The 17,034-nt window shown below is 45.2% G+C and overlaps 1 protein-coding gene across 2 annotated transcripts in view; it reads left to right on the top strand.

The window, feature by feature from the left end:
- LOC138285390 (sodium channel protein type 2 subunit alpha) overlaps positions 1-17,034 on the top strand; it is a 666,155-nt gene that overhangs the window by 350,186 nt on the left and 298,935 nt on the right. For both annotated transcript variants that reach the window (XM_069225263.1, XM_069225264.1), the window contains exons 10-11: positions 8,326-8,389; positions 16,540-16,681. In XM_069225263.1, the coding sequence (XP_069081364.1) occupies positions 8,326-8,389; positions 16,540-16,681 (206 nt within the window). The remainder of the gene's footprint in view (positions 1-8,325; positions 8,390-16,539; positions 16,682-17,034) is intronic.

Below are 17,034 nucleotides of genomic sequence, written 5' to 3'. Positions count from 1 at the left end.
AGCACTGTGGGTAGTACAGGCTGGTACCCAGCGCAGGCAGGCAAACATCATTGGAACTGTTTTCTCATGCTTCGAAGAGTACTGGCAATGCCAACACCAGGAACACATCAAGGATGGACGTAGCCAGGGACCGGACCTACAGCACTGCAGAAGTAGTGTTAGAAATGGGGTCTCTGGTTGACAGTCAGGTTACCCCCTGTTCAAGCAAGGACCCTCACTCTAGTTAGGATAAAAGAGAATCACCCTCAGCTAACCCCTGCTTACCCCCTTGGTAGCTTGGCAGAGCAGTAGGCTTAACCTCAGAGTGCTGGGCGTAAAGTATTTGTACCAACACACACAGTAACTTAATGAAAACACTACAAAATGACACAACACCAGTTTAGAAAAATAGGAAATATTTATCTAGACAAAACAAGACCAAAACGACAAAAATCCAACATACACAAGTCAAGTTATGATTTTTTAAAGGTTTAAAATAAAAAGAGTCTTTAGGTAGTTGTAACACCACACTAGCGCTGCTAGCGTGAAAATGTACCTGGTTTGCGTCAAAAATAACCCCGCACGGGCGGTGGGCGTCGAAAGTAACCCTGCACGGCTGTGTGCGTCGAAAACAACTCGGCACGGCGGTGCGCGTTGAAAAAGCCAGCCACACGACGATCCGAAAGTCCCGCGGCGCAGGGTGCGATCTCTCAGCCTCCGTCAGCGATGCTGCGCGTCGTTTCTCCTGCTCCGGGCGCCGGTTTTTCGGTCGCGTTTCCTGCGGCGTCGTTTCTCAGCTGCGGAACCGGCGTCGCGTCGTTTTCTCAGCCGCGATCGGATTCGCGTCGATCTTTTCTCCGCACGGCGCTCGGTGCGTGTATCTTTGTCCTTAGGCTGCCAGCCTCTCCTTTCAGGGTCCCAGGAACTGGAAGGGCACCACAGAGTAGAGTAGGGGTCTCTCCAGAGACTCCAGGTGCTGGCAGGAAGAAGTCTTTGCTATCCCTGAGACTTCAACAACAGGAGGCAAGCTCTACATCAAGCCCTTGGAGATTTCTTCTTCAAGATGGAAGGCACACAAAGTCCAGTCTTTGCCCTCTTACTCTGGCAGAAGCAGCACTGCAGGAAAGCTCCACAAAGCACAGTCACAGGCAGGGCAGCACTTGTTCCTCAGCGATCAGCTCTTCTCCAGGCAGAGGTTCCCCTTGATTCCAGAAGTGTTTCTAAAGTTTGTAAGTTTGGGTGCCCTTCTTATACCCATTTTAGTCTTTGAAGTCACCTTTCTTCAAAGGGGACTCACACCTTCTTGTGAAATCCTGCCTTGCCCAGGCAAGGCCTCAGACACACACCAGGGGGCTGGAGACAGCATTGTCAGAGGCAGGCACAGTCCTTTCAGATGAGAGTGACCACTCCACCCCTCCCTCCTAGCAGAGATGGCTAATCAGGAAATGCAGATCACACCCCAGCTCCCTTTGTGTCACTGTCTGGTGTGAGGTGAAAAACAACCCAACTGTCAAACTGACCCAGACAGGGAATCCACAAACAAGGCAGAGTCACAGAATGGTTTAAGCAAGAAAATGCTCACTTTCTAAAAGTGGCATTTCCAACCTCACAATCTTAAAATCAACTTTACTAAAAGATGTATTTTTAAATTGTGAGTTCAGGGATCCCAAACTCCACATGTCCATCTACTCTCTAGGGGAATCTACACTTTAATCATATGTAAAGGTAGCCCCCATATTATCCTATGAGAGAGAGACAGACCTTGCAACAGTGAAAACGAAATTGGCAGTATTTCACTGTCAGGACATATAAACCACATTACTATATGTCCTACCTTATCCATACACTGCACCCTGCCCTTGGGGCTACCTAGGGCATACCTTAGGGGTGCCTTACATGTAAGGAAAGGGAAGGTTTAGGCCTGGCAAGTGGGTACACTTGCCAAGTCGAATTTACAGTGTAAAAATACACATACAGACACTGCAGTGGCAGGTCTGAGACATGATTACAGAGCTACTTATGTGGGTGGCACAACCAGTGCTGCAGGCCCACTAGTAGCATTTGATTTACAGGCCCTGGCACCTCTAGTGCACCTTACTAGGGACTTACTAGCAAATCAAATATGCCAATCATGGATAAACCACTTACATACAATTTAAACAGGAGAGCATATGCACTTTAGCACTGGTTAGCAGTGGTAAAGTGCTCAGAGTTGAAAAGCCAACAGCAACATGTCAGAAAAAAGGAGGAGGCAGGAGGCGAAAAAGACTGGGGATGACCCTGCATAAGCAAAAGTCCAACACGACCCCCTACCAGCCTAAAGCCAGGGGAGAACAATCAATACCTTGATGTACTTCCCTGATTGGGGCGATAGAACAGGGACCCAAGCCCACAACAGCAGGGGCATGTTCCAGTTCTACGCCTTCCTGACTCCAGTTGGATCCCTCTGTCCATACTCTCAGGGCCCACTAAGCTAACCCATGGGGAACCCTTCTCCACATCTACAGACACCATCTGTGCAACACCTAACTTTACTTTGCTCACAGATGTATTGCAATGGGCAGATAGTACCACCAGGGCCAACACAGTGGTGTTGCCCACTCCACCCCCGGGGTGTGACTCTCGTCCTCCCCCCCCCAGGGGCAACTCTGTCCACCAGGACAGCAAGCCACAGTGGCCCCAGACAACTGTCAGGGATGAGAGCCCGACCTCAGGCCTCTCTAACCACTGTGACTGTGGAGAGTGGGGGGTGGTAGCCCCAGGTGCCTGGCACCCTTTGACCACTCTCTCTTCCACCAGGTCAGGGATGTTAACCTGACCCTGGTCCTCCCCTCTGGGGCTCTGTACCCTCCCCGCAGAAGCGGCACCCCCAGAGTCAAAAACTGTCAGGGTGCTTGTAGAAGCAGTCCTGCACAATTCTTCCATCAGTGCAGGGATGTTAACCTGCAACTGATCCTCCAACCTGGGGTCTGTACCTTCAGGTTGGACCAGGGCCAGGGGTGAGGCTTCCCTCCCCCTGCCCTCTCTTCTGGGGTCCTGAACCACCCAACTAGGAGCGGCCCCCCCAGAAGACAACATGGTAGGGGCACTGTTAGCAGTAGCCCCTTCCTCCAGGTCAGGGGGGACACCCTTAACCTGGCCTCCCAATCCAGGGCCTGTACCCACAGACTGGATCACTGCCTGGCAAACCAGGACTTCTTGGGGGGCATACCTACCCCCTACCAGGTCAGAGTTTACCCTCTGAACCTGGTCATCCAACCCAGGGTCACCACCCTGCGGTTGAACCACTGCCTGGCACACCAGGACTTCCTTGGGAGCACACTTACCCCCCATCAGGTCAGAGTTTACCCCCTGAACCTGATCATTCAACCCAGAGTCACCACCCTGCGGTTGAACCATTGCCTGGCACACCAGGACTTCCAGGGGGGCACACTTACCCCCCTCAAGGGACACACTGTCCCGAAGGGCCACACAAGAGTCTGGCTGGCGCAGGTCTCCTGACCTCTGCCCATCTGACAGAGTCTGGATTCCCCCCAACCCAGAAATGGTCTCACCAAGGTCATTCATGGGGGGCTCTGCTCTCAGAGCTGACCCCTGACCCTCCAGGTTCTCCACTGGGGTCCGCAACCCCCTCTCAACCCTCTGTCTGGACTTCTGCACCCCCTCACTAGGAGTGGTACTGCCAGACACCAGAACTGGTGGGACGCTGGCTACAGCGGCCCCCCCAAGTTCTCCTGACACTGTGGGGTCTCCCTCAACAGATGGCCCTATGGTACAGGCTAGGCTCCCCTCCTGGTGTTCCCGCAGGGAACCCTCCAGGACCTGGGACCGGATCTCGGGCACCTTGGGCCTCAACCCATCCCCATTCCCTCTCCTCTGAGACTGGACATGGGGTCCCTCACCCATCCCACTACACTGGGACCTACCTGGGACACTACAATCCTTCCCTACCTCACCTGGTTGGGAACTACCTAGACCACTCCTCTCAGGAGCACCCCCAAATGCCTCTTCAGACTCTCTGGTACTCACCCAGAAGTCTGCCTCCATTGTAAGCTCCCTGGGGTCAGAGAACTCACACTCCACCTGGTGTTGGCATAGCTCTGGAAAATAAGGACTAGACATATGCTCTCCAGCAATTACATCACTCAGCCCCTCACATGAATTAACCAAAGTACCCTTCACCCAACCATCCAGTGACTCTGCTTTGAAAAAGCACCCCACATCACCCTCCTGAGACTGGTGAGACAGTACCTGACTGTCCCTGACACTCAACCCACACTCTTCTGGGATGTTTTCACACTCCATAACCAGGACTTCTACCTGGGGGGAACCCCTCTCCCTGTCACTCTCACCTAGAGTCAGTAGAGTGTCCCTCCCACCAGTAGGAATATGACTCCCCATGCCAGTTCCCCAATCCACCTCAGGGACCCTGTGCATCACTGGAGCTACCTCATACCCCTGACCCTCCTGGCGTGTGTTAACTCCCTCCTTCAAGTAGGGCACCACCTCTCTGGGCATGTGCACTTCTGCAGCATCACTGGATATACAATTGTTGCTGCCACCATTCCAGCTGGACTCAGCCCTCATGACTTCCAGCTCTTTCAATTTAAGCTCGTAAGCATAAATCATTTTTTTAATCTCTAAGTTCCTCCTCCTTTCTTCCAAATCCTTCTCCCTTTGCATCCTCAACTCCTTGAACCGGCGAGCCCTCTCTGCCTGTCTGTCCTGTAACTCTTCAGGAGTCAGACCCTTGGACGACACCCTGCTACCCCTCCTGGGGACCCTCCCCCCAGGCGTAACAGGTACCTCCACTACACCACGGTGTATCCTCTGCACTTCCCCACCCACATTCTCCTCCTCTGTGTGCCCTCCAGCCTTCTTGATTGTCACCCCGGCCCTCTGTGCCTGTTGCAGCTCCCCCTCCCTGGTGGAGCTCTCAGTGGGACAGTCAAGATCTTTAAGGAACTGTTTCAATTGAGCAACTGAGTACTCCTTCAGTTTCTCCATTTCAAACACAGCTCCAGCTGTTGCATCTCCAGATTGAGACATGATGGTCACAAGTGCAAAGTTCCAAAGGCAGAAAAAAAATAATTTCCCAATGAAGTAAAAAGAATCAGTCAAGGGATCAGCAAAATCATGGAAGTAGAATAAAAAGAGTCCTTAAGAGAAAAATCAAAAGATCACCAAACAAGTAGTATGTGGTCACGTAGTGGTCTGAGATCAAAACAGTAGTGTACACTCAATTACTGTATGTCAAGTACAAATACAAGTCCAATCCCGACCGCTGGTCACCAATGTTAGAAATGGGGTCTCTGGTTGACAGTCAGGTTACCCCCTGTTCAAGCAAGGACCCTCACTCTAGTTAGGATAAAAGAGAATCACCCTCAGCTAACCCCTGCTTACCCCCTTGGTAGCTTGGCAGAGCAGTAGGCTTAACCTCAGAGTGCTGGGCGTAAAGTATTTGTACCAACACACACAGTAACTTAATGAAAACACTACAAAATGACACAACACCAGTTTAGAAAAATAGGAAATATTTATCTAGACAAAACAAGACCAAAACGACAAAAATCCAACATACACAAGTCAAGTTATGATTTTTTAAAGGTTTAAAATAAAAAGAGTCTTTAGGTAGTTGTAACACCACACTAGCGCTGCTAGCGTGAAAATGTACCTGGTTTGCGTCAAAAATAACCCCGCACGGGCGGTGGGCGTCGAAAGTAACCCTGCACGGCTGTGTGCGTCGAAAACAACTCGGCACGGCGGTGCGCGTTGAAAAAGCCAGCCACACGACGATCCGAAAGTCCCGCGGCGCAGGGTGCGATCTCTCAGCCTCCGTCAGCGATGCTGCGCGTCGTTTCTCCTGCTCCGGGCGTCGGTTTTTCGGTCGCGTTTCCTGCGGCGTCGTTTCTCAGCTGCGGAACCGGCGTCGCGTCGTTTTCTCAGCCGCGATCGGATTCGCGTCGATCTTTTCTCCGCACGGCGCTCGGTGCGTGTATCTTTGTCCTTAGGCTGCCAGCCTCTCCTTTCAGGGTCCCAGGAACTGGAAGGGCACCACAGAGTAGAGTAGGGGTCTCTCCAGAGACTCCAGGTGCTGGCAGGAAGAAGTCTTTGCTATCCCTGAGACTTCAACAACAGGAGGCAAGCTCTACATCAAGCCCTTGGAGATTTCTTCTTCAAGATGGAAGGCACACAAAGTCCAGTCTTTGCCCTCTTACTCTGGCAGAAGCAGCACTGCAGGAAAGCTCCACAAAGCACAGTCACAGGCAGGGCAGCACTTGTTCCTCAGCGATCAGCTCTTCTCCAGGCAGAGGTTCCCCTTGATTCCAGAAGTGTTTCTAAAGTTTGTAAGTTTGGGTGCCCTTCTTATACCCATTTTAGTCTTTGAAGTCACCTTTCTTCAAAGGGGACTCACACCTTCTTGTGAAATCCTGCCTTGCCCAGGCAAGGCCTCAGACACACACCAGGGGGCTGGAGACAGCATTGTCAGAGGCAGGCACAGTCCTTTCAGATGAGAGTGACCACTCCACCCCTCCCTCCTAGCAGAGATGGCTAATCAGGAAATGCAGATCACACCCCAGCTCCCTTTGTGTCACTGTCTGGTGTGAGGTGAAAAACAACCCAACTGTCAAACTGACCCAGACAGGGAATCCACAAACAAGGCAGAGTCACAGAATGGTTTAAGCAAGAAAATGCTCACTTTCTAAAAGTGGCATTTCCAACCTCACAATCTTAAAATCAACTTTACTAAAAGATGTATTTTTAAATTGTGAGTTCAGGGATCCCAAACTCCACATGTCCATCTACTCTCTAGGGGAATCTACACTTTAATCATATGTAAAGGTAGCCCCCATATTATCCTATGAGAGAGAGACAGACCTTGCAACAGTGAAAACTAAATTGGCAGTATTTCACTGTCAGGACATATAAACCACATTACTATATGTCCTACCTTATCCATACACTGCACCCTGCCCTTGGGGCTACCTAGGGCATACCTTAGGGGTGCCTTACATGTAAGGAAAGGGAAGGTTTAGGCCTGGCAAGTGGGTACACTTGCCAAGTCGAATTTACAGTGTAAAAATACACATACAGACACTGCAGTGGCAGGTCTGAGACATGATTACAGAGCTACTTATGTGGGTGGCACAACCAGTGCTGCAGGCCCACTAGTAGCATTTGATTTACAGGCCCTGGCACCTCTAGTGCACCTTACTAGGGACTTACTAGCAAATCAAATATGCCAATCATGGATAAACCACTTACATACAATTTAAACAGGAGAGCATATGCACTTTAGCACTGGTTAGCAGTGGTAAAGTGCTCAGAGTTGAAAAGCCAACAGCAACATGTCAGAAAAAAGGAGGAGGCAGGAGGCGAAAAAGACTGGGGATGACCCTGCATAAGCAAAAGTCCAACAAGTAGTATATTAGTTTTCTGAATGTGACACAGATGCGCAAATCTTACTGACACTGTCTTGGTAAGTGACTTGATTCCCAGCCCACATTTAACCGAGCATACTGTATCTGGTATACACAACGTTTTCTAAAAAGCACTCACAGAGGCTCATTCAGGCTTAACGTTTTAAAATAGCCCTTTAGCTTTCACAAATGGAATACATTTTACCTACTTGTGCATAAAAAAGTCCAACAGTCCTATTGTAATGATGTGGATGACAGTGACGCCGAAGGGTCATTTCGTTAATGGAGACAAAAGGTTACCATTAGAAAATGATCTTTTGACATCCCTAGCAACTACATCATGTTTCTGCAGCCTGGTGCTGCATACAAATAAGCGCCAGGCAGCAGCAACATAAAGGGAGATACAGAGGTCTCTGGTGTGAAAAAGAGGGAATCTGCAGAGAAACAGTATCAAGAGAGGCAGGCGGGACTTTTTACTCCAAGGACCAGGTACATTAATGGAGTACTTTTACCACATCACCAATTTCAGCTACACATGCCTAACAAATGTACATGCCTATAAAATGGCTTAGATTGATTCAAAATAGGAATGACTGCTGTCAAGCCAATGCCTGAAGGGTTTTTATCCTAACAAACCAGTTGCTGAAAACAGCCGACTCAAACTTCAACTCCGTGTTATGTGTTGTGTGGGTTGCCCTGTGCTAGCATGAGGTCTTTCCAGTTAGCTAAAGCTGTCTATAGATATACCAAAATGTATGTGCAATAAACACCACAGTATGTTCATTTTCTCAAGTAAATTAATACTTTAGTTAAATGTACATAATTGCTGGTTCTGCTAGTTTAAGGTAATATACAAAAATAACTTGTCAAAGTGATTGCTTTTATAAGTTTCTGTTTAATAATTAACTAAACTTTGTTTTTGCAGGTCGTTTTTATAAGTTAGAAGGCGCAAAGGATCCTCTTCTTTGTGGTAACAGTTCAGATGCTGGGTAAGAATAAACTGTTTTAAGTCTGTATATCTCGAGCAACTTCTCTGCATAAAATGAAAAATGAAAACACATGTTGTGTTTTAACAAGAATGTCCTGAGGTGTCTTAAGTAAATCTTGCAAGGCATCCTGACTACTCCATATATATTTTCCTCATGTCACAAGGAACCATGCTTATGGAATCTAAAAGTTATATTGCACCAGTAACTTTAAGATTTGTTTAACGAAAATACACCTTTTAAGGCAATAAAATTGGGCACATCTAGCTCTTCTGAGGTTGATTATCTTGAAGGAGAGCTATCCTGGTTAGTCTAATAATAAATGTTCTTCACAAATGCTGTATGATGACATTAAATTAAATTGAACTTATATATGAGAGCATTAAATCTTTGACTGAGCCTTCTCTTGGTGCAAGGTTACCTTGAGACCCTACAGACCCAATCTCAAAAAACCCTTCCAGTTATCTGAAAGCTTGAAGTAGCTGCTCTTTTTCCATATTAAGGTCTGGATCCACAGATTTGCATGCCCCGTAAAGCCATTGTTCCTTCAGTTGGTCCATGTAGTGCCAACTTATTCTCGCTAGGTGGAAGAGGTCGGCTGTTAAGCCCTTGCTCAACTAGCCCATTTGGAGGTGACTGTAGAGGCTACATATTGGAACAGCTTACTGACCCGTGTGAAACCATAAGAGAGGTGTAAAATACCTGGTCTACCGGTTGTTGACCCACCTTCAAGGAGCCAATTTACTGGACACTTCCTAGCTTGGTCTGCACTCAGAAATGTGACTGAAACCACCTTGAACACAGTTCTCAACAAAGCTTGGATGCTGGTCACCCAGCTGTTCGAATTCTCCTACATCTTTCATCTATCACTGACATTGTGAGCCATTCCAACCAGATTAACTGGCTGGCAGCAGAGGGTATATGTAGAGTGTCTCTGTTTTAGTTTCCCTCCATCCTTTCTGGTGTGAGACTGGTTTTGATGCTTTTTACTCTGGGCTATGTTCACTTTCTGGTGGTGTTCCACAGGGCTTCACTTTCTGCTACATCATATTCAACATTTACTATCATTCACTTGGAGCCAACACTAAATCGTTTGCATGCTTTTTTATTATGATGATGAAATCATCTCTTCCTGTGCTCTTATCAACCTCCCTTGAGAGCTTTAGCCTGACCTCTGTTCTAGCCTTTTCGTCATTTATGTCTGATAAGTACAAGCATGTTGAAGCACTGTGTAAATGTGGGGCACCTTCCTTGTGCTCCTGTGATATGGGCTATCCCTCATCAAATCCAATGGGCAATGAATCTTGGATTGCATTTCCATAAATTGATGACCTTAAAGAAGAAAGGGAGCCTTAAGACCTTCTTGTTGAGGCTCTTGTGGGTGATCCTCTTTTGTATTCTACAGCATCTGCAAGCCCCTGAAGTTGACCTGCCATTTTACTGAGATTAAATTAATCCAGTGGGTTGAATCGGAGTCATATGTCTGGGACAAGAGAGACCCTGGTTAATCCAGAACACTGCTCTTAGGCTGCTTTTCAATCCCAGCAAATTTTAATATGTCTGTGATGCCTCCTAGTCTCTCCAGTGGTTACATTTGGAGCAGAAGGCTACTATCAAGACTACATCACCAGCTTGTTGGGCCTTCTATGATCAGGGACCTACATTTATCTATGCTTTATTGTATGTGCAGTTACCCTCCTTTTGCCCACTTTCATCAATTTGTCTACCTTTTTCTCCTCACAGTCCCCCACTTTAAGTGGTCCCTTACAGTTGGCACTATTTCTCTGTTCCAACCATTCAGATCTGGGACTGTCTTCTGTTATTCCTCCATTATATCTTCAATCATGGAAGGTGTTGCAAGTCACTTGAATCTTATTTATTCTGTTAGTTTATTTAGATGTCAGTTTCCCTATTGCTTCTAATCTGTACAGCCAGAATGCATTTTGCCGACCACTGTGTTTAACAAGTGCTTCACTCATTCACTCAAAATCAACCAAATTTCAAATATGCTAGTGTTTGTGAAGTATGGTGAGCACATGCAAAGGATTTCACACATTAAAGCACATTTTCTGTTATTTTAGGGTTATAGTATTAACACTTTTAAAATGGGTCATCTATAGAACACACCGAAAGTGAAATAATGAATTACCTTGTGCATCCATTTTTAACCAATATCCCACTGGGACAGAAGGTGAAGTTCAAAGATGACAAATAAGGATCCAGCTATTTTCAATAATAGGGATCTTAAATTGTGTATGTATTTCTGTATGATTCCAGGTGGATGCAGGTTGACCTACTAGGCCCATATCCAAGGAACAGGACTTGCACAATATTGCCCAAAGTCAAAACACAAACATATTTGGTAAATATAGTGATAACTGAATATGCTTACATACAGCAAAAAACAAGTGCACATCCATCCAAATTCTGGATATGTCACCAAATCTACACTGAATGGATACATTTCCATATTATATGACTTCTACAATACAGAATATGCCAAGTTTTTTCATTCGTAATACATACATATCTCTACAATATGTGTACAACCTGCATGTGCACCACTCACAGAACCTACCTTACTCCCCAACAATCCACACAGACCATATACCTATCAATGCCACATTGTGATACTTGCTTTAGTCTCCAATGCCTTCAACACAGACCACTCTCTTTCATATAGGTTGAACATACTTTTGTATGACATTCAGATAGTCCCACTCGCACCAAAGAAATAGTAAGAGATTATATATGTGTAATATAACTGCTACTGAATTACTGTCATTGACTTTAGCAAAAATGGAAATCAATAGTATACAAGAACACACACACACACATATATTCAGTGAAAAAAATGAACGGTGAAAGTGATGGTATAGTTAGGTATTGTAATAATATCTTACTTTACAGTAAAAAAAAACTAGAAATTCAATGAAAGAAGCAAAGGTTAAAGTTACATTATAGATAGGTGAAAATGTCTGTTTAAATGTCGTTTTTCAAACCAAAATGAACACTGACATTTACCAGTTATGGTTAACTGTAGTAACCCTAACTTGTGCTCTTGCCATGCACAGTATTGTCATCAATGATGTAATTTCAGATGTCATCAGTGATGTTATCAATGATGTCATAAAACATTTCATAAGTAATGTAATATGCGAGATCATAAGTAGTGCATAGCGAGGCCTTCAGCCAGGCCTCCACTCCACCCCATGCTGGCAGTCATCCTGGCCACGCACACCCTTCGGACCACAGCATTGTATCCCGTCCTCCTTTTTTCTGCTGATGAGCCTCTACTGACCTGACTATTGCAAATCAAGACAAAGGGTGGATTCACATCTCATATTTGAACCTTTGGTCGTACTTTATTTTACTACTATTTTGACTTCCTCCACTTTTGACACACTATCCTATAAGCGGAGTGACAATAGATAGGCCCTGATGAATACCACATAAGTATGGGTAATAGAAGGGTAGAAACATGTTAATCACAATTCCATACTAGGGTTGAGGTGCTGCCCTACTTTTTGTTTTTAATTCTGTTCTTTGGGGACACAAAAACTCAAAAGTGATCTACCAAGAGGAAGTTTTAATTCACACTCCCCCCTTTTTTTACACTCTGTGCTTCCACCCACACCTCTAGTTCACACATGCAGTGCCCATCTGAAGACCCCGTCCTCTTTGAAAAAGTTAAAGCCCATGCCAATTTGGTGTGACAAGAGGAGGAACCCTATTATGAAACGTGCAAGGGTGGGTGAGTTTTTTCATCCTATACAGATACCTGCTTTATGTAGCAATTGAGGGACCTTTTTATCCCTCGGGCCGGAATCATTTTTTTACCCTGGAGGACAAACCTGACTACTCACGGTAAACAAATTCTAACCATTCTAATTTGAATCAAGGCCCATTGCTGATTGCATGGCAAACATTAATTCCTTGCTCGCTATGCTACTGGAACAAAGTTACACCAACAGAAGAGACCCAATTAGACTAAAAGCACTCTTGAGTTGCAGTTCAGAGAGGACCTGGCTTGGCAGTTCATGATGGACTCTTCCCCTTGGAGCAGGAATCAGACTGATTTCCATATGGCTGGGTCTGATCCAAAGTGGCATGTTGGCCAAAACAAAAATGGGTGAAAAGGCTGTTCTGAGCGATTACCAGTGGTTAGACTTGTTGCAAGCATCCACTCACCACCTTTTGTGTGTTTTCACTGTGCCACTGGAACCAAGCTACACTATACTGAAGACACCAAGTCAGGCTGAAACCAGTCTTGGGTTGCTTGTGTTCTGGTTCTGGCTTGGCAACGTGGGCTGGACTGTTCCCACTGAGCCATGACCAAGACTTGGCATGGTGGACAAAAGTACAATGGGTTAATAGATCTTTCAGAATTGTATGTAGGAATACTAATAAGTGAGCATATTAAGGCAAGCTTAACTCACCTTTCCTTAATAATACTAATCAAAAAGTAATTAATTAACAAACTACATTCACACCTCTATTCTCTACAATACACCTCACAGACACACAAAGAAAAATACTTAAAAACACCACTGAACATTGCCACAAATATCTATTAGCTGGTAGCAAAGGAGTTGCTAGCCCACCTATAGAGATACATGATCAACTTGGTGAATAACTCTTAATCATATTTGTCTGTTACTTTAATAATGTAATTGAAATATTGTTTTAGCTTTATGGTTAAAATGTGAAAGGTAACCAGTAAAATTAATATTTACTGACCTACTCATTTGTGCTATCAGACAGGGACTTACATTTTGCTACTAACTAATAAGCATTTATTCAAGTATTTATGGGAGGATCGTTGACTATCTTGCTAGTACAATAACCCCTGGAATTTAAAAGAACCTAAATTGCCATTTTGAAATTGCCAAAAGTTAATCTTGAACAATTAACAACTATTAGCTAATACAACAATGGTTGGCCCACTTAGTAGTAAAATCCAGTCTGGTTTACAGATTATACAAAATTAAAATGTATGAGACATAGTAATATGTAATACGTTTCAAAAGATCTGAGTTGCAAAATGTTTTGGTAATTCTGAAAAGTGGCAAGGGTGTTCCCAGATGTTGGTCCCTTCCTCACTGCACCCCTGAATTCAAGCTAGCCTGGCTAATGAGGGGTGATAGCCTGAAACTGGTCCAAGGATGCTGGTTTTCAGTCAAAGGAGGACCTGGTTTGGCAGTTCGGGCTGGACTGTTCCCATAGGGGGCAGGATCTACACTGATCTGCATATGGCTGGGTCCACACTGGGGTGACCTGGCAAGTAAAATAACGATGGATTAAACCCAGATCTGTGACTGGAGGTGAGTGTTTGAAAAGTTTCAACACTCCGTCCATCATTTCATTTTGGTTTTGGTTTTAATATAACATAATGGAGATAAGGTGGATTTGACATTGAAGAGTCAAGGACAGTAGGACCACTGCTAGGTTGTTGGGGGTCTCTGTGATCCACAGAACAGCTATATTCCACCGTACGCCCCTTCCATGGCTAAGGTAGGTGCTATCAGTCTGGTCTATTTCCCCCTAGCCACAACAGCCAGCAGGCTCTGTCCTTTTTTGCCTGCAGACGCAGCTCCCACAAGCCTCTTGGGGCACAAAGCCAGAGGTCCACCATGTCCCCCTCCCAGCAACCGCACAGGCAAAGCGCCTTTAGTATGTACTTGGTCAAGCTCTTGCATTCGGTTGGCAGCAGAATCCAACATCATTTGCCCCAATGGTGGGAGATCACAACAGACAAAAGGGTACTACAGATTGTCCAATGGGGTTATGCCCTCCCCCTCCAATAAACCCCACTGCCACTTCCTTTGACTCCAGATTGGCTGACAAAGCACCACCTTGCACTGTTGTGGCAGGAAGTACTAGCCCTTTTGGACAAGGGAGCCATCAAGAGGGTGTCAGCACCCGAAGTAGGTTGTGGTTGCTCTTCCCTCTATATTCTGGTGACAATTCCACCCACCCCTACCTAAGAGGCTCTGTGTCTGTGGATATGGTGGAACGTCATGAAATATTCCTGGTGGTTCAACATCTGGCAGACTCTCTAAACGCCAAAGCAGACAAACTTAGCCGTTGATGCCTAGCAGATCTTGAATGGCCTCTCCATCCTGAGGTGGTACAAAGTCTGTTCCAAGATTGGGGAGAGCAGTCGTTAGATCTGTTTGCGACCTGGGAGAACACGCAGTATCAGCATTTCTGCACACTGGAGTTTCCAATGTGGCTCTCTTTTGGAAACCCACTTCAACTCAAATGGAGTTCAGGACTCCTATTCCCCTTTCTGCGAATATCACTCCTGTCCAGCATTCTGAAAAAGATCAAAAACAACCATTCGCAAGTCCTCCTATTGAGTCTGGAATGGGCACGGATAGTATGGTAACCCACACTCCTGAGCATGAACATCTGTCCTTTAGTCAGAATGCCCATTTAGGAAGATCTTCTCTTGCAGCAACAGTGCAGGGTACTGTATACCTGACCTGGCAGTGCTTTGTATTAGGCACAGTTAAACAATATCTGTCAGCCATTTCTTCTTTTCTATGGTTTCAACTCCAACCTTCCATGTTTAGGTCACCTGTTGTGAATAGATTTCCTCCCATGTCCATCATTATGTCCTAGTGGTACTTGAATTCAATTGTCACCTTCATCATGTGTTCCCCTTTGAGCTGATGCTCAATACTGTCTTTCTTGTGGCAATAACATCTGCCAGGAGGGTTAGTAAATTGCAGGCACTTTCAGTTAACCCTCCCTACACTTAATTCTTCCCAGACAAGCTGTTTCTGAGAATTCAAGCATCCTTTTTGCCAAAGTTGGTCACACCTTTTCACACTGGGCAGAACATAACCCTGCCTACGTTTCCCCCCTCTTCATCCTTCTAAAGAAGAGGAGAGACTCCACCACCTGGATCTGTTATCTGTTTACATTGATCGTGTCAAAGAGTTCCTGGTGAAATCTTTGTTGGCTTTGCAGGGGCAAAGAAAGGTAAGGCAATTCAGAAGAGAACCATCTCTCAATGGATCATTCTCTGCACCAAGATCTGCTACACAATTGCCAAGAAATATCCCCTTAAGGGCTTAAGAGCTCATTCCACCAGAGCTACAGCTGTGACCACTGCTTTGGCAAGAGGAGTCCCAGACCCGGGCATCTGCTAGACAGCTAAGTAGGCATCACTGCACACGTTCGCCAAACACTACTGCTTTGACAGACAGGTCCGGTGAGATGGTCATTTTGCGGTTTGGCCCTCCAGGACTTCTTAGTTTAAAACAATCTGTAGACTCCTATCTGGGAGAGCTTGTTTTGGTAGCTATTCTTAGATTGAAAAAATCTACTACTAGAATTGTCTGTCAGATGAACAAGTTACTTACCCTTGGTAACGCCTTATCTGACAGAGACTCTATCTAGGTGCCCATTACTTAACGACTCTTCCTTCCTCCCTGTATCTTCACATAAATCAATCCTTTAGGACCTCACGTTGGCACACTTGTCATTCCTCCCCAGCTTGGCTCTTCGTTTTTGATGTGAAAAAACAGTCAAGAACTGAGGTCAGTGCTCTGGGGAGGTGCCTGTATAGGTAGTGTGCACGTCACTTCAAGCACTGACAACACCAACAACATCACATGGAGCTGACAGATGCCACCTACCTGCATGCAAGGGGATGCTACAATAACTTCCAAATCTAGTCTGATAGCTGGGGAATATTCTAATGTAAGGAATCTGTGGCTAGTTAGAGTCTCTACCAGATAAGGAGTTACCGAAGGTAAATAACTTGTTCATTTCGGAATAACCACAAACTATGTTCATGATTTCACTGATTTTTATTGCATGTGAATTTATCATTTATGAATTTCTTTATAATTAGATAGGTATGTGACTGAAAAGGCATTTAATGGGTATTCTTGAAGTAAAGTTATGGAGTGTGGAGATGTCCATTTCATATTCTTATCACTTTCATATTTAGTTCGCGTGCACGTGGTAATCAGAAGGTAAAGAAGAAGAGTAAACATTCAGGAAAGAAGCACATTCATTTTTGTTACTGGATCTATTTCCTGTAATACTAATCAATTAAACAATTGTAACTTGCGCGTTTTCTGATGTTAGAATGTCTGAAATATGAAAAAACACATTGTCTTTATTTTTGTTTTCAGTCAATGTCCGGAAGGCTATGTGTGCGTGAAAGCTGGCAGAAATCCGAACTATGATTACACAAGCTTTGACACATTCAGCTGGGCTTTTTTGTCATTGTTTCGTTTAATGACTCAGGACTATTGGGAAAATCTTTATCAGCTGGTGAGAAGAAATTGTGAACTCTGTTTGTGGTGTTGGGTTTTGTGTAGTAGCGTTATCAGCTTGCCGAGTAAACTTAAAAGCGCTGTAATAATGAAACTTTGATTTGGGATGGCTAATTCATCCGGATAGTCCCTGCCTCGCTGTCTCTTGGTATTGCATGCGTTTTATTGATCACTAAATACATCCTACTTATTGGGACTTTCAGAGGAGCGAAAGGGCTCACACATACCACTTGATACAAATTATTTTCCTTACATTTGCCCTGAAATATTTAGGATGAAATTATCCACCGATCTACCTAAAATCCCAGTTTTATTTTTCTGAACTTGCTTTTATAAACAACCTAGTGGGTT

This window comes from Pleurodeles waltl, chromosome 3_1, assembly GCF_031143425.1.
Source record: "Pleurodeles waltl isolate 20211129_DDA chromosome 3_1, aPleWal1.hap1.20221129, whole genome shotgun sequence".
NCBI classification, from domain to species: Eukaryota; Metazoa; Chordata; class Amphibia; order Caudata; family Salamandridae; genus Pleurodeles; species Pleurodeles waltl.
The sequence above is the reverse complement of the archived record's forward strand: the minus strand, read 5'-3'. Positions and strand labels throughout refer to the sequence as shown.